Genomic DNA, 22,574 nt, shown 5'->3' on the forward strand with positions numbered 1-22,574 from the left:
CGAACTCCATAAGCTCCCTGATAAGGTTGTTGTGTCTCTTCAGACGAACACCTCTCTGCTGAAGGAACACATTAATGGCCTGACAGCTAGTATGGTGAGGTATAGAACTGTAAAGCATCTTAAAGGGGTTGTCTCACTTCATCAAATGGCATTTTTCATGTAGAGAAAGTTAATACAAGGCACTTACTATTGTATTGTGATTCTCCATATTGCCTCCTTTGCTAGCTGGATTCATTTTTTCCATCACACTATATACTGCTCGTATCCAGGGGTTTATGACCACCCAGCAAAAAGTGTCGGCCTCTCTGGTGGCTGGGACCATGGGAGTGAGCATAGTCCAGTACTTTTTTCTAAAGTCTTCAAGCTCGACCACTGCTGATGGATTGCAGGGTGGTCATAACCATGGAAACGAGAAGTGTATAATGTGATGGAAAAATGAATCAAGCCAGCATAGAAGGCAATATGGACAGTTACAATACATTAATAAGTGCCTTGTATTAATGTTCTCTACATAATAAATGCCACTTGCTGAAATTAGACAACCCCTTTAAATTCTAGGATAGTCATGCATGTGCCATGCTCAGTTTCTGTTTAGGTTTAATTTTATATATATATATATATATATATATATATATATATATATATATATATATATACATACATATACTCCCTTTCTGTTTGCTCTCCTTTGGCCTCACCTTGTGCCATGGTCCGTTTTATAGCCGCCTTAATACTTTCCCCCCTTACCTATGAGCGCTGTGCACTTCTCCCTGGTTATTAATGCTGTTACTAGGTACGCGTCACCAGGGGGCGTGGTCAGGAAGACTTGCCTGGATTCTGCTTGGATGGCTGCTGAAAACACACACCCTTAATTACTCTGGCCTTTAATGCCCCCTTTTAATAGGTTTTCCTCATAATAAATATTTTTAGTTTTAGTTTTAACGTTCTATCCCAAGCTGAGATACTAGTATAATAAGGAGGAATGTGTACCTTGTGACATTGCATCTTTCTATAGATGGCATAAACATAGACAGGCTGTCAAGATATGCACCAAATTTATCACAATGGTTCAGAGTGCATAGCTAGACACTGTCTGACTCTATACCAATTAGTGGTGGACCTTCTTTGAGACAGATTTTCATGCTTGAAATGTGGTGCAATTTTCAAGCAAAAAGGCTCATGTTAGATCATGTCGCTTCCCTGCAAAAAGACGCCTCTTTCCTGTAGGCAAAATCCACTTTTTGGATTAGCAAGGGATTACTTCTTGAAACTGAGAATAAATTGCACTGCATTTTGGTACCTTCATGCCAAACTTTAGGTGTGCTCACATAAATAAATGCTGGACAATGTGCTGCTTTGCATTCTAGACATAGGCAAGGTACTTTTTGACTGTGTCAATATGGAACTCAGTATTCCTGTTGATGGGTGGACCCATAAGCAAGTGATTACTGAATGCAAGTGATTAGTGAATCCACTTAAAGGTTTGTTTGCCCAAAGGTAGAGCTTCATGAACAGCTCTTCTTGTAGACATTTTGATAAATGAGGCCCATTGTTTAAAGGTGATTGAGATGTAGTGATTGATGTACAGTACAAGACTAAAGTTCAAGAATTTCAAGTCTCTACTTATATAGATATGATGATAATTACCTGCTAATGTTGAAATCACAGATGAGTCTGGGTCAAAGGGGCATCGGCCTCGCCCTCTCTCAACTTTTTGGAGTTCTTGTTGGAATACAAGTTCCTGTAAGCATCAGATGACAAAAAGGTAAAGAATTAAAGCTACATACAGTACATCAACTGTAACTAATCAGAGCACATCATGTGATGTAGTGTAGAACCATATTAGAGAGGAATCCTTTCGACTGAGCATTACTAGAATTCAAAGCAGTTAATAAACTGACATCTAACAAAAAATGTATTCATGGTCAGCTTTTATCTAATAAATAAATAACTTGACCAGAGTGGTTGCCGGTCACAACATTCATGTAGATATGGCACCCAAATATGTAGGAGAATATAACTGAATAATGGGAAAACCTTAAAAATATCTTTAATTCATCAAAAGTTAAAATAATAGGCCCAATAGTTAAGACTGCCCAAATAGATAGTGGCGGAGAGTAAAAGCAGCCGCAATTATGCTCACTAGCTTACTCAGAGGGTGAGTAAAGAAACACAGGGATACACTTAAAGAGGGAGACAGATGCTGGGTCTCTTCCTGGAGACGAGTGGACCCAGGATCCTATGTACATGGCGAGCTAAGTACTCTTTATTCACTAGTAGTACTGTTCTTTACTTGCTGGCGCCGACACATTTGGTAGTGTCTTGTGCTGGATGAGCGCCCACTATGTGCATTTGTTGATTTCATGGTACTCATTGGTTCCCTGATGTCCTGGCCCACTGCCAGTGAAACGCGTCCGGACAGTGTACACGTTATATGTTTGTTTGTCCCATGGTGTGATTGGTCTTTATATTCCCACGAAGCTGGGCAGTCACCATATTGCCTACAAGGGACACAAAGGGACAGACAGAGAGGGTTCTGTTTATGAGCTAAGATCAAGGGTTGGTTTAGGGGAAGAGACCCAGCATCTGTCTCCCTCTTTAAGTGTATCCCTGTGTTTCTTTACTCACCCTCTGAGTAAGCTAGCGAGCATAATTGCGGCTGCTTTAACTCTCCCCAACATCACATTGGTTGGTGGCCGACGACTATCTATTTGGGTAGTCTTAACTATTGGGCCTATTATTTTAACTTTTGATGAATTAAAGATATTTTTAAGGTTTTCCCATTATTCAGTTATATTCTCAGCTTTTATCTACACACAAAAAAACTAAATTGTTAACATTTTTGTGAAACCAGAATAAACTTCTACAGTTCACATAAGACAGAATAGTGTCACAAGAAATTTTGGTAGGGTGAAAAGTCTTGATAATCCATGTAACAGCCACAAAGCAATTTTAGAGTTTAGTCTCCACTAGTAATAAACAAATCGAGCTTCGGATCCAAGCTCCGAAGTTGATTAGCTCAAAACTTTGCTTTAATGCTTTATGGAGATCTGTCTTCATACAGCATTAAAATGTATGGGCTCCAATTAGGGAAATTTGTTATCAGTCTGGTGGGACTTCGGTGAATAACTTTGGGATTTGATTTTTTAACTTGAAAATTATTTTAAAACTTGGTTTCGAAGTGCTTCAGTACTGAGGTACCAGCCGGTACCGAAGCCAACTTCGTATTTCTGTTTTAAAATGGCTTTCAATTTTAAAAATCAAATGCTAAGTTATTTACTGAAGTCTTGTGAGACTTCGGTGATAACTCATTTCAACTCGCTGTAGCCCATACATTTGAATACTGTAAGGAGACGGATCTCTGTACAGCATTCAAACAAAGTTTTGAATGAAGCAACTTTGGATCTAGGATCTTGTCTCCACATACCAGATACCAGTCCAAAAATGATAGTTTCTGGGCTAGTACTATGGTCGTACAATTTAGGCTATGTTCACATGGGCTCCATAGATTCTGATTATATTACAGTCATGACACTTTCCCAGATCCATCATGCAATGGCTCCAATCTTCTCCAGATAGATTCCATTGATTTAATATGGGGTTTGTCTGGGTTCTGTAAATCTATAAATACAGAATATTGCTTAAAGGGGTTTTTCCACAAAAAGTATTACTATACAATGAATAGGGCATTTCAAATGATGTAGTGTATCATTGCAAAAACAATACAATACAAATATTGTTTGTTTTTTTATGTACATTACATTTTCCTCTTTGGTGGCGCTCTCTTCTGTTTAGCCTTCAGTAGCTATCCTGCTCCCTCCCCCTCCCCTCAATTCTGGCTTAGTGATCTCATAGATAAGAAGGTGAAGCAGCTGAGAAACTTTTGGGGTCAATTTATCTATTAACAACCCCTGGTCTGGCGCTTGATGCTTCTAAGTTATGTAGAGGTACCAGCATCCACCGCCGGCCTAAATCCATCTAAAACAGGCGTAGAAAATGATAAATTAGACGGCCCTTTTCCCCACCCAGGGCCTTCTATTTTTAGAACTGGCATACATGGCGTGGATGGGGAAGAAATCTCAGATTTGACCGCAAGTTGCCTTTGCGACTGAATCTGCGACAGATATAGGCCAAAAATTAGCTTATATCTTTTTGTAAATGACTCACTTTATTCTTTATTCCTAGTTTTAAATTCATTTAAATATATAGCTATATCTATATCTAGACAGTGGAAAGGAGATTTGTCTGGGCATTACATACAGTCTATATCGTTGAGGCTATGTGGAGGAGGAAGGATTTAACAAGAGCAAATTGTGGTGCATACTGGGAGATGTAGTTGCTTTATTTATCTCATGTGGCCAGCTGCTGACCACCCACAAAGGGAAGAAGGTTCTCAATGTGATTAAAAAAGTATTACATTTTTGGGATACAAATATACAGTATGATTGGACATGAAGGATGGATAACTACATGACTATTTTGCAACATGCTAAAAACTATAAATTCCCCCAAAAATCTGAAACTTCATAGCAATGAAAATTTTAACAAAGCCATTGCATAAGACTTTTCAAGGAATTACTTCAAATTACAGACCAATTTACACTAGCTGCAAAATGAATAATGATCATGATTTCAAAGACATGACATTATCCATAAAACAATGTGCGACTGCTGGAAACAGTTTGAAAGCAGGTTGACTCAATATATTTCAAGTGTTGTATCTGCTCGTTTCCACATGTGGACAATTTAAACTGAAGAAGGATTACAATTATATGAAAATATATATTAGATAAGGTTATAACCTTAGGGATTTCAGCTATTTTGACATTGCTTTACCCTAGGAGAAAGCAATGTGGAAATTGATATGAATTAAAAACAGCCAGTCGAGTGTCTGTTTTTAATTTTTATCTAAATTATAATAAGGGCAGCATCACGTTCAAATGTAAAATGTACTAGGTGTGGACCCAATACACTGTCCTAGAAAGATCATTTAGATTTTAAAATTTTTAAAACCTGGAATGATTTTAGTAGTTCATTTATTAATTGTTGTTTTTTTACGATTAAAAAAAAAAGACATAATATACTGCTTCATCCTTCAGCATCTTTTTTCGAAGTAAATTTCCATTTCCTAATATTTTAGTGAATGAGGAACAGTAAAAGGTCAGGGTAGGTGGAATGGAGTCAGATTCAGTTATTAAGCAAGAGTTTGGTACACTAAAAACCTAAAGCTCAGGCACTTTCCTACAGGGGAGAGCACTTGAAATACCCAGGAAAAGACAGCCATTGGCGGGGGACACATTTAGATGCACACTGGCCCTTTAAGAAACTGAGAGCAAGAATGTGCACCTTTTTGGAAGAGGTCAAGAGACCTACACAGAGCATAAGCAGGCCACAGCCTGCTGGGACAATCTGCAGTACCAGCAGCCAGAGGTGTTGTAAACAAAGGAGAGGGACTGGAAAACAATAGAAGGGACTAGATGAGTAGCGTGATGTCCCTGCCCACTAGGGAGATCGGGGCAGTGGCGGGCATCGACCACTAGTATAACAATTATTTCTACTAGAAGTTTAGGAATGAATTGCTATTAGTCTGCAATAAAGGTCCAACTAAGTTTTATCAGTTAGAGTTGTGTTCCTGCACAATCTAAAATTGACAGCGCTGATTGTGTAGTGCCAGCCTGTTAAAGGATCCTCCCCAAATGGTAACACCCAGTTGGACCTTTATGGAAGACTACTGGTGATTCATTCATAAACTAAGTTGAAATAATAGAGGAATAGTACAACACAAAGTCAGAATTATTATTACAAGTGGAATGTACAGTAAGTAGGTATAAAAACAAAGCTATGGCATATCACTAACATATGTCATCACTTTCTGATCAGTGGGGATCTTCTGGGAAACTCCATTGATCCAGAGAATGAAAGGGCAGTACTGACGATTTACCACCCCACCCTTTCACTGCTTTTCATTCAAGTGAATGGATCTTTTCTGTAGTTTCTGCAGAGCTAGTGGCTGGGAGGACCACTGAGAAGATGTCACAATGCTGAAGCAACGCTGTGACTCCAGGTAGTCTTCACTCAGAAAGTGTTGGCATATCCACAACGATATTGACATAACGGGCAGATAATAACTTCCATCATGCTAGCATTTCTTTATTTAAAAGTTCTTATGATCTTACTGTGGAATGCCATCAACCCTGTTGGTAAGCTGCAATATTGCTTGCAGCTCATTGACAAGAGTGGCACTATTCCTGATAGAAAGGAATGGTGTTTTTCTAATTTTTATCTCAATTAATTACCACAGTGTCATGCGATTTCTATAAGGTACCTAGTTGGTTTTGTATTGAGTTATAAGGTGCGACAAGCTATTGACTGCTAGCGTTCTCTATCCAATATCTTTCCAATATCTAGCGTTCTCTTTTCTAAAAGTAACATGATATACATGTTAAATATAGGTTTCATGGTTTAACAAAATAAAAGGTAGATTTCATGGTGTAACATTGTTTTCAATTGCCTTCCTTACTCCTTTGCATCGGTCAAATCAATTTTCGTCATACCATTCATATTTCCAGATTTAAGAGATCTTCTGAAAACTGTTTAGTATTTGTCAATTTTAAAATGACATAAACACATTAGGTATGCCAACTAGCTCATCTGAATGCTGACGCTGAGCAAGGGCTTTGGCTCCAATTAAAATAACATCCAGCATTCCTGTTTTCCTGGCTAGGCAGCTGCTATTCAGTCCAAGAGCAGCAAAGATAAAAAAAATATATGCTTAATGATGTCATTTTTAAGATATGCTGAAGTAACGCCCTGCTTTTCCCTTTGAAAAACTGTATGGCAGCTAAAATAATGATATTTTAAATTTTAAAGAAGTTGGATTTAATATAGGTCACTGCATGTTTGTGGTTTCTTGGTTAAATAGAATTATAATGTATTGGACATGGTTATGGTGTTTCCGCTTTTGGTTTTCTTTAATTTATAGTCTTTTTTGGAACCTTTCTAGCTTACTTTAGCAGTCTTCCCCTTCAGCTTACATTAAACAGCTAGATCTGCTTATATTTTGTGTCCTTTGGTGACATTGCTGAATAGATATACTTGTACCCAGAGCACATAATAATGATTTGCTATTGCAAGTGCATAGTTTATAATAAATGTCTGTGACAAATGGCTAAATTGACCTTCTGTGCATAATCTTCAAAATAACCCCAAAATATTAAAGGGTATTATGGCTGCAAATTCAATAGCATATATTTTGCAGAAATAAAGTGTGTCAGTTCCTTATGGTCTCAGTCAGGACCCTGCTTTCAGTCATTTATTAGGATTTATTATTAACACCTTCGTTGTTTACTTCCAGGTGATAAAAAATCCTTATCTTGATCGTGTGGCGCTAACTGAAGTGCGTGGCTTGTTACACAGAAGGTGGTGGAAGTACACTCATTGACAAAAATAAATAGATAGTGCACCAAGAAAGAGCTGTTGGAATTGATTGAAACTTTATTTGTATGAATGTGATGATGATATACAGTACAGACCAAAAGTTTAGACACACCTTCTCATTCAAAGAGTTTTCTTTATTTCCATGACTATGAAGGCATCAAAACTATGAATTAACACATGTGGAATTATATACATAACAAACAAGTGTGAAACAACTGGAAATATGTCATATTCTAGGTTTTTCAAAGTAGCCACCTTTTGCTTTGATTACTGCTTTGCACACTCTTGGCATTCTCTTGATGAGCTTCAAGAGGTAGTCACCTGAAATGGTCTTCCAACAGTCTTGAAGGAGTTCCCAGCGATGCTTAGCACTTTTTCGGCCCTTTTGCCTTCACTCTGCGGTCCAGCTCACCCCAAACCATCTCGATTGGGTTCAGGTCCGGTGACTGTGGAGGACAGGTCATCTGGCGCAGCACCCCATCACTCTCCTTCATGGTCAAATAGCCCTTACTTTAAAAGTTTTCCCAATTTTTTGGCTGACTGACTGACCTTCATTTTCTAAAGTAATGATGGCCACTCGTTTTTCTTTACTTAGCTGCTTTTTTCTTGCCATAATACAAATTCTAACAGTCTATTCAGTAGGACTATCAGCTGTGTATCCTATCCACCTGACTTCTCCTCAACGCAACTGATGGTCCCAACCCCATTTATAAGGCAAGAAATCCCACTTATTAAACCTGACAGGGCACACCTGTGAAGTGAAAACCATTTCAGGGGACTACCTCTTGAAGCTCATCAAGAGAATGCAAAGAGTGTTCAAAGCAGTAATCAAAGCAAAAAGTGGCTACTTTGAAGAACCTAGAATATTACATATTTTCAGTTGTTTCACACTTGTTTGTTATGTATATAATTCCACATGTGTTAATTCATAGTTTTGATGCCTTCAGTGTGAATCTACAATTTTCATAGTCATGGAAATAAAGAAAACTCTTTGAATGAGAAGGTGTGTCCAAACTTTTGGTCTGTACTGTATGTAAGTGATTACAATACTAGAGCAAAAGGATAAGTTTACAATGAAATGAGGTTCTAGTATCCTGTTGGGCCACCTCTAGCCTGGATACAAGATGAGATATGGTTGTGCATGGAAAGATACAGGTTATATATGGTATTCTGTGGCATATTTGCCCACATATGTTGCAGCTGGGACTGTAGGTCCTGGACTCTCATAGGTTGCAGTTTGTAGAAGGTTGCTTCCCATCTGGTCCCATAAATGCTTGATTGTTGATAAATTTGGTGACTGGGGAGGCAAATGAGGTGTTGAAATCTGGCGTAAACATCCCTGGGAAACCGTTGCTGCTTTTTTTTTGCTTATTTTTCTGGAAAATGCCAGCTGGAAGCCCTGCCAAGAGAGGCAACATATATGACCACAGGATGTCCTGCACATATTGCTAAGCTGTAAGGTTTCAATTGTATCACTTCTAGGGGTGATAGACTGTCGTATTCAATGGTTTCTTATTCATGACATGACACATACAAATGAAGACAGTGGTGGCTGACTAGCTGGCAAAGGCAGGACACCTAAAGGGAGCCAACTTTTCTTCTGCTTAGTGCCTGGAAATAAACAGAGCAGCAACAAGAGTGTGTGATAAATGTGCTCGTGTAGAACACTTTCTGATGCTCGGGTGCTCTACAAAGCACCCAAGCACAATGGAAGTCAATGGGAAAACCCAAGCATTAAACCAGGCACCCCCTGCTCGGAAGAGGGAAGGGTGTCAGGACTCTAGTTGGCTTAGGAGTCCCTGCTCTGACTCCATATAGAACTATATCCATATACGGAGTCAGTGCTTGGGGATACCCAGTGTATTTAAATCTAATTTAATAGTTTGCAGTTGGATTCAAACTCACAACCTTCTACATTACAGCCAAGAATGGTATCCACTACACTATAGAGCTCCATGACCAGTTGCTTTAAAAAAATAAAATTAAAAAAATATGAGACTAGTAGTAAGTATTCCTATATAGCAGAAGTCTCATTCTATTATTTAACTGGCCATGTAGATCTATAGGGTAGTGGTTAAGGTTCTAGGCTATAATATACACTCACCTAAAGAATTATTAGGAACACCATACTAATACGGTGTTGGACCCCCTTTTGCCTTCAGAACTGCCTTAATTCTACGTGGCATTGATTCAACAAGGTGCTGATAGCATTCTTTAGAAATGTTGTCCCATATTGATAGGATAGCATCTTGCAGTTGATGGAGATTTGAGGGATGCACATCCAGGGCACGAAGCTCCCATTCCACCACATCCCAAAGATGCTCTATTGGGTTGAGATCTGGTGACTGTGGGGGCCATTTTAGTACAGTGAACTCATTGTCATGTTCAAGAAACCAATTTGAAATGATTTGAGCTTTGTGATATGGTGCATTATCCTGCTGATAGTAGCCATCAGAGGATGGATACATGTTCTCATTCTGCTTATGCCAAATTCGGACTCTACCATTTGAATGTCTCAACAGAAATCGAGACTCATCAGACCAGGCATTATCCTGCTGGAAGTAGCCATCAGAGGATGGATACATGTTCTCATTCTGCTTATGCCAAATTCGGACTCTACCATTTGAATGTCTCAACAGAAATCGAGACTCATCAGACCAGGCATTTTTCCAGTCTTCAATTTTGGTGAGCTCGTGCAAATTGTAGCCTCTTTTTCCTATTTGTAGTGGAGATGAGTGGTACCCGGTGCGGTCTTCTGCTGTTGTAGCCCATCCGCCTCAAGGTTGTGCGTGTTGTGGCTTCACAAATGCTTTGCTGCATACCTCGGTTGTAACGAGTGGTTATTTCGGTCAACGTTGCTCTTCTATCAGCTTGAATCAGTCGGCCCATTCTCCTCTGACCTCTAGCATCCACAAGGCATTTTTGCCCACAGGACTGCCGCATACTGGATGTTTTTCCCTTTTCACACCATTCTTTGTAAACCCTAGAAATGGTTGTGCGTGAAAATCCCAGTAACTGAGCATATTGTGAAATACTCAGACCGGTCCGTCTGGCACCAACAACCATGCCACGCTCAAAATTGATTAAATAACCTTTCTTTCCCATTCTGACATTCAGTTTGGAGTTCAGGAGATTGTCTTGACCAGGAGCACACCCCTAAATGCATTGAAGCAACTGCCATGTGATTGGTTGACTAGATAATTGCATTAATGAGAAATTTTTAGACATACTATATTTACATATATTATAATATATTTAGAATATATAATATATTATTATATATGTAAATATATTATGGCTAAAACATCAGTAGTAGTTTCCCACATATTATGTATTCATATATATCAGAAGTATGATTTTGAACTCACAACCTTCTATATTATAGCCTAGAACCTTAACCACTAAACTATAGAGCTACATAGCCATGCATCATAGAGGCATGTCTAATAGTCAGTAATCTCTCACCAAGATGTATGCTACCTAAAAGAAGCCTCTGAGAGCTTTTATATAGAGCAGCAGAGGATACACTTTTGTGCCCTCCTGTGACAAGACCTGGGTTCTAATCAGACTACACCAATTCTCATTTACATATCTGCCAGAGAAACACCTGGACAAAATTGTTGGTACCCTACAGTTAAAGAAAGAAAAACCCACAATGCTCACTGAAAAATCTTGAAACTGATAAACATATATCCAAAGAAAGCTAAAGAGAGAGTTAGAGATAAGAAAGACAATTATAGAAAATAGACAAACATGTTAAAGGTAAAGGCTATAAGATCATCTCCAAACAGCTTGATGTTTCTGCTACTACAGTTGCACATATTATTCAGAAGTATAAGGTCTATGGACTTTAGCCAACCTCCCTGGACATGGCTCAAGAGGAAAATTGATGACAAATTGAAGAGATGGAAAATATGAATGGTAACTAAAGAGCCCAGATTAGTGGTAAGCCCCAAGGTTAAGGTATATTAGTGTCAGATTGCACCATCCATCACTGTCTTAGCCAAAGTTTACTTAATGGAAGATGACTGAGGAGGAAACCACTGTTGAATGCAATTAATTTGAAAGCAAGGCTGGAATATGCCAAAATGCATATTGACAAGCCACAACGCTTCTGAAGGAATAAGACAGATGAGACAAAACTGGAGCTTTTTGGCAAGTCTCATCAGCCCTATGTTCAAAGCCGCAAAAATGAAGCATGCAAGGAACATTACATGGTACCTATTGTGAAACATAAAGCATGCTCAGTTATGTTTTGGAGTTGTTTTGCTGCATCTGGCACAGGGTGCCTTAAATATGTGCAGAGTACAATGAAGTATCAAGACTATCAAGGCATTCTGGAGTGAAATGTGCTGCCCAGTGTCAGAAAGCTTGGTCTTAGTGGCATGCCATGGATCCCCCAACAGGATAATGACCCAAAACACACAGCTAAAAACATCCAAGAATGGCTAAGAGCAAAGCCCTGATGTAAATCCTATTGAACCTGCATGGAAGGAGCTGAAACATTCAGTTTGGAAAAGGCATCTTTCAAACCTGAGACAGCTGGAACAATGTGCTCACAAGAAGTGGGACAAAAAACTTGTAACATGTGCATTGAGAGTTACAGAAATTTTGATTGCAGTGCCTCAAAAAGTAATTTTTATCCAGGCCACTTTCATTAGTTTGTTCTTTACATTATTCTGTTGAACAGTTGAAAAGCAATGTCTAATCTCCATTAGTTGATTTTATCAGTTTCAAGTTATTTCAGTGACCATTGTGGATTTTTCTTTCTTTAAAGGGCTTCTGTCACCCCCCAAAAGTCATTTTTCATTTTTGGGCTAATTAAAATCCTTATACTGCGATTATTCAATATATAGTGCTCTTACCTTTTTCTGTGGCTTAGTTTCTTTAAAAACCGCACTTTTATAATATGTTAATTACCTCGCTACCAGCAAGTAGGGCGGTTACTTGTTGGTAGCCGCCGCATCCTCCTTTCAAAAAAACGCCCCCCCCCTCCTGTTGATTGACAGGGCCAGCGAGCGCTCTCCTCCTCCGTCTGGCCCTGTCAGCATTTGAAATCCCGCGCCTGCGCCTTACGTGTCTTCATTCGGCGCAAGCACTCTGAAAGAAGGACGCTCGCTTCCTCAGCACTCCCTCAGTGCGCCTGCACCGATGACGTCACCTCTTTTGGGGGGTGACAGAAGCCCTTCAATGGAAGGGAACCAACAATTTTGTCCATGTGTGTAATTGTATGCCGAGTTTTTCAGCAATCTAAAATTTCTAACTAGGTGAATTTTATGTCAATGAGTGTATTTAAGGCCTCTTTCACACTTGCGTTGTCCGGATCCGGCGTGTACTCCACTTGCCGGAATTACACTCCGGATCCGGAAAAACGCAAGTGTACTGAAAGCATTTGAAGACGGAACCGTCTTCCAAATGCTTTCAGTGTTACTATGACAGCCAGGACGCTATTAAAGTCCTGGTTGCCATAGTAGGAGCGGGGAGCGGGGGAGCGGTATACTTACAGTCCGTGCGGCTCCCGGGGCGCTCCAGAATGACGTCAGAGCGCCCCATGCGCATGGATGACGTGATCCATGCGATCACGTGATCCATGCGCTTGGGGCGCCCTGACGTCACTCTGGAGCGCCCGGGGAGCCGCACGGACGGTAAGTACACTGCTCCCCCGCTCCCCGCTACACTTACCATGGCTGTCAGGACTTTAGCGTCCCGGGAGCCATGGTAACCACTCTGAAAAAGCTAAATGTCGGCTCCGGCAATGCGCCGAAACGACGTTTAGCTTAAGGCCGGATCCGGATCAATGCCTTCCAATGGGCATTAATTCCGGATCCGGCCTTGCGGCAAGTGTTCCGGATTTTTGGCCGGAGCAAAAAGCGCAGCATGCTGCGGTATTTTCTCCGGCCAACAAACGTTTCGTACCGGAACTGAAGACATCCTGATGCATCCTGAACGGATTACTCTCCATTCAGAATGCATTAGGATAATCCTGATCAGGATTCTTCCGGCATAGAGCCCCGACGACGGAACTCTATGCCGGAAGACAATAACGCAGGTGTGAAAGAGCCCTAAGCCTCAAAATAAATTTTTATTACCAAATAAATGCAGGTAGATATCAACCCAGATTTGGAGAAGAGAGAAATTGGAGCACTTAAAATTCAGGACAAATTAATTTGGACCCAAATCGAATTGGATAGCTGATTCAGACACGGATTGAATCTTGAAGAGGCAGTAAAATATCTTATCTGTTAGTCTCTTAATTACTTGGTAGGTCCTTAAAGGGCATCTGTCAGCAGATTTGTACCTATGAAACTGGCTGACCTGTTAAATGTATGCTTGTCATCTGAAGGCATCTGTGTTGGTCTCATGTTCATATGTGCTCGCATTGCTGAAAACTATTTTAATATATTCAAATTAGCCTCTAGGAGCAATGGGGGCATTGCCATTACACCTAGAGGCTCTGATCTCTATGCAACTGGTGTGACCTCTTCACTTTGATTGACAGGGCAAGTTATTATAAATTTGATCACGCCTGCATTCCCCATGCAGTAATTATTCTTGAACATCTTTTAAAATGTTGTTCCTTCACTCAGTTATTTCTGCTAGGGGTTTATTAATGAATCTGTAACTGTGTGTTACCAGGTGGGGGTGTTCCTGCACAATCTGACACTGGCAGCACTGATAGATTATGTCAGATGTTCAGGGAAACAACCCCAACTATTATCATCCATTTGGCGATTCATTAATAAACGTCTAAGTAGAAATAACTGAGGAAAGGAACTACACAGAGTCATGAGAATAGATGCGCCATAATTGTTATTACATGGGGGATGCAAGTAGCTACTTAAACAAACATGTCAGGAGAGGTGACAGGTCCTCTTTAACTAGACTACTACATCAAGGCAAAGACTTGTATACTATAAGAAAGCTGCTATTGAAACCTTGCTGATGTGTAGCTGCACATAATTGATAAAAATCCTATGGACAGTGGGATTATGTGCTATGTGAAATATATGAAACCACCAAATAGCAGCAAAAAAATTATATTATTATTACATTAAATGATTATTCTTAGTGATGACCGGCAGTGGCTATATTTGAATTAGCAATATTTCACAAATATTTTGTAGAATATTCGTCATATATTCGCGAATTTTGAGAATTCGAGATTATTTTATTGAATGCGAAAAATCGCCAATATAAAAATCATGTAATGCAAATTCGTAACGCGAAATACAGGCTTGGGTCACTTGGCTACATTTTTCAAGCTGCTAGAAGTTTCATGAGTTTCTCCTGAGACTGGAGAAAATGGTTGGCACGGCAGAACATTACAATATTTTTATATGCAGATAGAGTGAAGTGCTCCAATATATTCATGATTGCGCTAATCGGCAGTGATTTGAATATTTTTTCACACTACGTGCAACTTCACATTTTAGCAGGTCTGACTACAGATTACTGATTGGTGCACTAAGTTTTGTTCTGAACTTGACATTGCTTCCTTCTCATTGGCCCACAAGCAAGGAGGAATCGTGTTCAGATGGAAAAAAATGCAGAATATTCTATATAATGAACACATAGTACTATATTCTAAATATTTGCGAATTCTCGAAGCGCCGATATTCTCGATAGAAATTCGCTATTCAAATATTTGAGCTTAACACTAATCATTCTAGAAAATAGATTTAATATGAAAATCTGTTCAGTAGACTAAAGTTGATGGTCGGCATTACATTGTATAGAACAAGCTTCCCCACACTGACAGTGTAAAGAAAACATGGAGCCTCAAGTATGGTCTCATAAATTCCACACCTATACTACAAAACTGATTATTACTATTATTTATTGGACTAAGGATTGAATGCTGCTACCAAATAGCAATTTACACATTTTTTGAAACATCACCAGTCCCTTCATCAGGCGTACTACAAGAATATATGAAGAAGCAGCAATATACCGTATTTTTCGCCACCCATAAGACACACTTTTCTCCCCTGAGTCTTATGGGGCGAATGCTGAAATTTTTACTGGCTGCAATGTATCAGCGGAGAGGGAGGAGGGACTGGAGGCCGGCAACTCGCGGCAGGGCCCGGTGCAGTCACTGTACTCTAATACACCGGGCCCCGCACACACCAGTATTCATATGTAAACTGTAGGCAATCGATAAGTAAACTGTAGGCAATCCATATGTAAACTGCAAGGTAGCGCAATCCATATAGTACTCACTATGAAAATCCCGTACTAGCAGGCAAGCTGGCCAGTCACTCACTTCCTAACGTGCATGCTGCTCCCACTTTATTAATGAAGCAGGCGGAGCAGGCGCGTGAGGAAGTGAGTGACCGGCCAGCCTTCAGTGCCTGCTAGTACAGGAGTTTCATAGTGAGTACTGTGTGAATTGCGCTACCTTGCAGTTTACATATGAATTGCCTACAGTTTACATATTGATTGCCTACAGTTTACATATGAATACTGGTGTGCGCGGGGGCCCGGTGTAATAGAGTACAGTGACTGCAGTGGGCCCCACAGAGATTTTAACACCAGTTGCCAGCCTCCACCCCTGTATTGGGGTCACTATTTACCATACACAGGGACACTATTATGGGGGATATCTGTGGATGACACATATATAGCATAAGATTCTATATACCGTATGTGTCCATAAGATTCTATATACCGTATGTGTCCACAGATTCCCCCCATAGCAGTGTCATACACAGATGCCCCCATAACAGTGCCATCCACAGACCCCATAACAGTCTCATCCACAGATCCCCATAAAAGTGTCATCCACAGATCCCCCATAACAGTACGTCATCCATAGATCCCCATAAGAGTGCGTCATCCACAAATCCCCAGATCCCCGCATAACAGTGTAATCCACAGACCACCATTAGTTCAAAACCCACCCAAAGCACACCTTTTGGTTCAAAATATTTTTTTCTTATTTTTCTCCTCAAAAACCTAGGTGCATCTTATGGGCAGGTACGTCTTATAGGGCGAAAAATACGGTATATACAATATACAAAGATCTTGAGAATAAGGCCTTAATTATTTTAGGCAACTTTCGCACTCGCGTTTTGGGCTGATCCATCAGAAATCCGTTTGTATCATCTGTAACATAGCCAAGACGGATCCGTCATGAACTCCATTGAAAGTCAAAGGGAGACGGATCTGTTTTCTATTTTGCCAAATTGTGATCCATCCCCATTGGCTTACATTGTGTGCCAGGACGGATCCCTTTGGCTAAGTTTCGTCAAGCTGCAAGCAGCGTTTTGGTGTCCGCCTCCAGAGCGGAATGGAGACTGATCAGAGGCAACTGATGCATTCTGAGCAGATCCTTATCCATTCAGAATACATTAGGGCAAAACTGATCCATTTTGGACCACTTGTGAGAGCCCATGACAGATCTCACGGAAAGCCAAAACGTGTGAAAGTGGCCTTTCAGATAAGGGGTGTGAAAGTTTTATGGTCTCTAAATTGATTTTATCTCAGAGACCTGGTGCCCCGACTATGTCTATAGAAGACTCTTTAGATCTTGTAGCAAATCCCGGGGATAATTGTACTGAATCCTTTAGGCCCCTTTGCAGACGTGCATGTCCTGATTAGGTCCGGATGCGTTGCTGATGCATTCAGTGAAAATTGCGCAATTTCGCAAGCATATGTACACAGCCCCATTGAAATGAATGGGTCCGGATTCCGCGCGGGCACAATGCGTTCGCATTGCACCCACGCGGAATACTCGCTCGTGTGAAAGGGGCCTTAAAATTGCAATAAGATTAGATGGTAGCATAAATCATGGGGATATATGGGCAGCTGTTAATTCAGTATATTTAGAGTAGTAGGCTGCAAGGGGTCTCTATACTTACAGAGGCATTTTAACAAGGAGTTACAAATGTGTCCTCCCACCCTCAATATGTCCAAATCAAACTGCATAGCAACCAACCAGATCTCAGCTTTCTGTTCCTACAGGGCTCTGAAAAAATGGAAGCTGAGCTTGGTTGCTGTGGACAACTAAGACTCCTATTAGGCAGTTTGATTTGGAGATATTTGAGGCAGGCTACTTTTTTATGGACCACTCTGTATATCTCAAGATGAGTTATGCAAGATGACCAGCTTTAAAAAAAAACAACAACACGATTTTAGGGAGTCTTTAGTCTTTTGGGAGATGTTTATGCCATATATGGCTATGATTTTAATTGCAGCCTGTCAACAGATGTTGTTACATTTTACAATAGAGTATTACATTTGAAATCTGTGGAAAGGGGAAGGGCTTATGCACACAAAAGTATTTTCCTTCTCTGTCCATTCCGGACTGCATGCAAAACCTTTCATCTCAATGGGTCTGCAAAAAAAAATTATGGAAGTTACTCCATGTGCATTCTGTTTCCATATGTCCCAGTCCGCAAAAAAATAGAACATGTCCTATTATTGAGAAACGTTGGAAGAGAAAGCTCGTTGACCTGGATAAATGAGAACCTTCACAGACATATTGCAACACATTTTGGGGGGGAAAACCCTTAAACTTGTACGAGAATATGAAAAGACAGCAAGAAAACGGACAGACTATAGAAACCACCTGTGTTTCAACTTCAGATGCCGAAAACAGGGGCTGGTACCATGCAGCATCTGTTTGGACTCCACGGTGAAGGGTCACGGAGCTGAGATGATTCTACAAAAAGCCCAGAAGCAACTACTAAATGAATGGGTATGACAGACCCATTTCACAGTTGAAGCCTTGAAACAAACTATCAGTCAGCTGGAAGAGGACCTGACTTTGCAGCTACCCACTGAAACGTGGAGGAAAGTAGCAGATTTCACAGTACATGCACAGCTAGCTCAGCACACTATGAGCAAGGAGAGGCAGAAGAACAAGTTCTGCATTTTGTTATCCCGATCTGCAAACAGCCATACCAGTGAGGAACTGACATGGAGGCGAAAGGAGGAAACAAGGACAGTGCAAAACAAAGAGAAATGGGTGCAGAATCTTTCAGACCGGGTTCTCACCCAGCCTGAGATGGATGTCCTTGCTAAAGGGTTGAATTTCGCAATCACACCAAGAACCATACAAATAGTTGATATTATTTCAGCCACTGAAGCCTCAATCCACAGCAACAAAGTACCAGAGGGTGAGGCTAAACAACTTCGCCTTAAAGTGTCTGCAGCTCTGGCCAGTGCCAAACCACCTCTGTCAAACTTGACTAGAGAAGAAAGGAAGGCGGTTACATCCCTGAAGAAAGACACAAACATCACCATCCTGCCTGCGGATAATGGAAGATGCACGGTTGTACTTAATACATCTGACTACAATGCCAAGGTGACCACACTCCTAGATGATTACAACACATATGAGGCCCTAAGACGAGACCCAACCAGTGGCTACAAGAAGAAGGTTATAGAACTACTACAACAACTAGAAAAGGACAAAATCATTGATCGGGCCATGTATCATCGCCTCTACCCTGGGGAAGCCCCTCCATGTATTTATAGACTTCCTAAGATACATAAGGATGGGACCCCTCTCAGGCCAATTGTCAGCAGCATCAACTCTGTGACCTACAATGTGGCAAAATACTTAGCCAGAATCCTAGTGCCCTTGGTTGGAAACACGCAACATCACATACAGAACTCTCAGGATTTCACTACCAAAATCCAGAACTTGGTATTGGGCACAGAAGAAACAATGGTCTCCTATGATGTTACATCCCTCTTCACCTGCATACCCACTACTGAGGCAATTTAAACAGTTAGGAAACAGTTGCTACTAGACAACACCTTAGGCTGCAGAACAGAACTTAGCCCAGACCAAGTGTGTGCCTTACTGGACCTTTGTCTGAGTACCACCTACTTCAAGTATAAGGACAAGTTCTACAAGCAAAAACATGGCTGTCCTATGGGATCGCCAGTCTCACCTATTGTAGCGAACCTGTATATGGAGAAAGGAAAGCCCTGACCACTTACATGGGAATTACACTGAGTCATTGGTTCAGATATGTGGATGACACTTGGGTTAAAATTCATAAACAAGAGTTACAGGCTTTCACCGACCACATCAACTCAGTGGATCATAACATCAATTTCACGTGGGAAGATATGCAGAACAACAAACTGGCATTTCTGGACTGTCTTATAACAGTGGAAGAGGGAAGGAAGCTGGGAATAGAGGTCTATCGAAAACCAACACACACAGACCAGTACCTGCTATTTGATTCCCACCATCCTCTAGACCACAAACTTTGAGTCATCCAGACTCTACACCACCGGGCAGAGAAAATCTCCACCAGCACAGAGGCCAAGGTGAAGGAATTCAAACACCTCAGAGGGGCACTTAAAACTTGTGGGTATCCAGATTGGGCCTTTGTCAAAACAGAAGGAAGGAGAAGAAAGAACACCAAGACTACCAGTGAGGGCAAGAAGCATGACAGATGCAAGAATATGGTTATCCCATATTTAGCTGGGGTGTCTGAGAAACTCAAAAGGTTTTTTAATAAACATCACATCCCTGTCTGCTTTAAACCCAGCAACACACTGAGGCAACAACTGGTTTACCCAAAAGACCCAACGCCTAAACACAAGATGGACAACATTGTGTACGCAGTCCAGTGCAATGAGGAATGCTCAGAACTGTATATCAGCGAAACAAAACAACAACTACGTCAGCGTATGGCTCAGAATAGAAGAGCCAAAACCTCTGGTCAAGATTCAGCCGTGTACTTACATCTAAAAGAAACAGGTGACACCTTTGAAGACAGTCAAGTATGTGCTTTGGATAAGGAGGCCGATTGGTACAAATGAGTTGTGAAGGAGGCCATCTACGTAAAAATGGAGAAGCCAAGCTTGAATAGAGGCGGGGTGATTAGACATCTATTGTCTGCCACATACAATGCTGTCTTGACACCTTTTTCTGGGAGGTCATTATCACCTACTGACTCCAATTAGGATAATGGAATCAACACCTTTGACCCCATGCTGGGTATAATGACCTCTGACCCATGTTGGGTATAATTACCAGATGTTGATTCAGTTACATATTTCATCTCAGATAATTCTTGTACAGTCACTCAGAATTGAGAAAGCTCGTTGGAAGAATGAGTGAAACATTTTCAAGAAATCTACAGTAAGTCCAGTTGCCTGGATTTATTCTTTACAGATATACCATGACCTGGATAAATGAGAACCTTCACAGACATGTCCTATTATTGTCCACATCATGGACAAGGATAGTACTGTTCTATTAGGGGCCAGACGTTCTGTTCCGCAAAATACAGAATGCACATGGACGTCATCTGTGTTTTTTGAGGACCGCAAAATACATACGGTCGTGTGCATGAGCCCTAAATAGGCTGCCACTCCATATTGGCGGGGTGGTGATCAGATCGCCAGTATTAATAAACGTGAGGTCGAATAGATCTACAAGCTGGCCACCCTGCAGCCAGGTGGTTTAAATGTAGAATTCGACCTCAATCCATGCCTGGTATAGTACCTACAGAAGGTGGCAAAATATGGGGTTGAATATTCCACCTCCCCTGTGTTATGGTTAGCTGCCATTGGAAGACCTTTAATTGGTGGGGAGCTATCATGTGACCAAGTCCCATATTTTATGAATGAACGAAAAGTATATATGTGATGTTTGGAAGGATTCTGAACAGTTGGTTCGCTTGCATAAGAAAGTTCCGGTATGAGATGGCTAGATTCTCACAGCGAATCATTAATGTGAAATTGTGTGGAGATTATCAACTTGATCTGAGTTTGTACTGCGCATATGCGATTTTTTGATACGATCTTTTAATGCGATTTTTTAAGTGATTGTCTAATGATTTTAACCTGTTGAGAGAAAGGGCGGAGTCTCATTGGATTTATGAGACAGCCCAGAATTCAGTAGTTTGTTCGCCCCAGACGAAGCGCCAAGAGAAACCCGGGTCGGGTATGAACATAAAGCTATTCAGCGATGTTTTAAGGCTTTTCATACTATTTCTCTTGTGAGTATAATATATTGTACATCTTTAACCTTTTGTGGCGGTACTTCACTATTGCGCACATCCCTTTAAAGGTTATACCATCTACCAGGAGGGTAAAATCGGTTGTGAAGATTCGTATGTTAATGCATTTGGAAAGTGCGGAAGAATCCTATTGTGAGAGGATACCCCTTGACGGAGAGTGAAGCAGTGCGGTCCTCTACTCAAAACGCAGGCTACTACCTACATCTGGGCCTTTCTATGCATATTCTTAAATTTTTATTTTTTTATGTACATCAGTATAAATTGTGTTGCTTTGGATTGTGTCCTACTAGCAAGGAAATTTCATTCATTCTGTTTTGCCATGATTAACCACTGGCATATGCTTTGATTGCAAAGCCTACAAATAGACTAGACGAACAGAAACTGCACTCTATAAAGATATGCATAATACAACAGCAATTCCCCAAAAAATGTGGGGCGCTGTGTAAAATGTAAATAAATATAAATGAAACTAATATGCAATGATTTCCAATTCTCATATACCCATATTTTATTCACAATAGATCATATAACACATATCAGATGTTAAAAGTGAGACATTTTACCATTTTTTTTTTAAAAATAGCTCTTTTAGAACTTGACGGTAACAACACATCTCAAAAAAAGTTAGAACAGGGCCATGTCTACCATTCTGCAGCATTCCATCTTTTAACAAAAGTTTGCAATAGAGATAAAATAATCAAGTCTAAAAACCCTTGTACTTGGTGGACTGAATATTGACTTTGAAATGAAATGTCATTCAAAATAGTTTAAAATTTAGATGCTTCCCTGATGATAACTTAGATAGATACATAGGGGCACATTTATTAGCACCGGAGTTTTAGAGGCTGGTCCTAATAAGGCCCTGTGCTGGCGGTGGCCCAGTCGAAGTTATGTAAAGGGCGCACAGAAGCACAGTATAGCACTGACATTAACCCCTTCATGCATTTTCACGTACTTGTACTTGAGGGAATGCGGCTTCTTGATGCATCTTCACGTGCATATACGTGATGTGATTGGGCGGGTGCAGCTCCTGCTGATAGCTGGGCCCTTGATGCATTCGCCGGCATCGCTATATCGGTGATGCCAGCGGATTAATCCTTTCACGTGCCGCGGTCAGCGCTGACCGCTGCTCGTGCGGGGTTTACA

At 40.7% G+C, this 22,574-nt stretch overlaps 1 protein-coding gene across 2 annotated transcripts in view; it reads right to left on the reverse strand.

Annotated features, from left to right (window-relative positions):
• Positions 1-22,574, reverse strand: part of SEMA3E (semaphorin 3E) — a 223,584-nt gene that overhangs the window by 41,951 nt on the left and 159,059 nt on the right. For both annotated transcript variants that reach the window (XM_040413131.1, XM_040413130.1), the window contains exon 5: positions 1,648-1,741. In XM_040413131.1, coding sequence (XP_040269065.1) covers positions 1,648-1,741 — 94 coding nt within the window. The remainder of the gene's footprint in view (positions 1-1,647; positions 1,742-22,574) is intronic.

Source organism: Bufo bufo, chromosome 1, assembly GCF_905171765.1.
Source record: "Bufo bufo chromosome 1, aBufBuf1.1, whole genome shotgun sequence".
NCBI classification, from domain to species: Eukaryota; Metazoa; Chordata; class Amphibia; order Anura; family Bufonidae; genus Bufo; species Bufo bufo.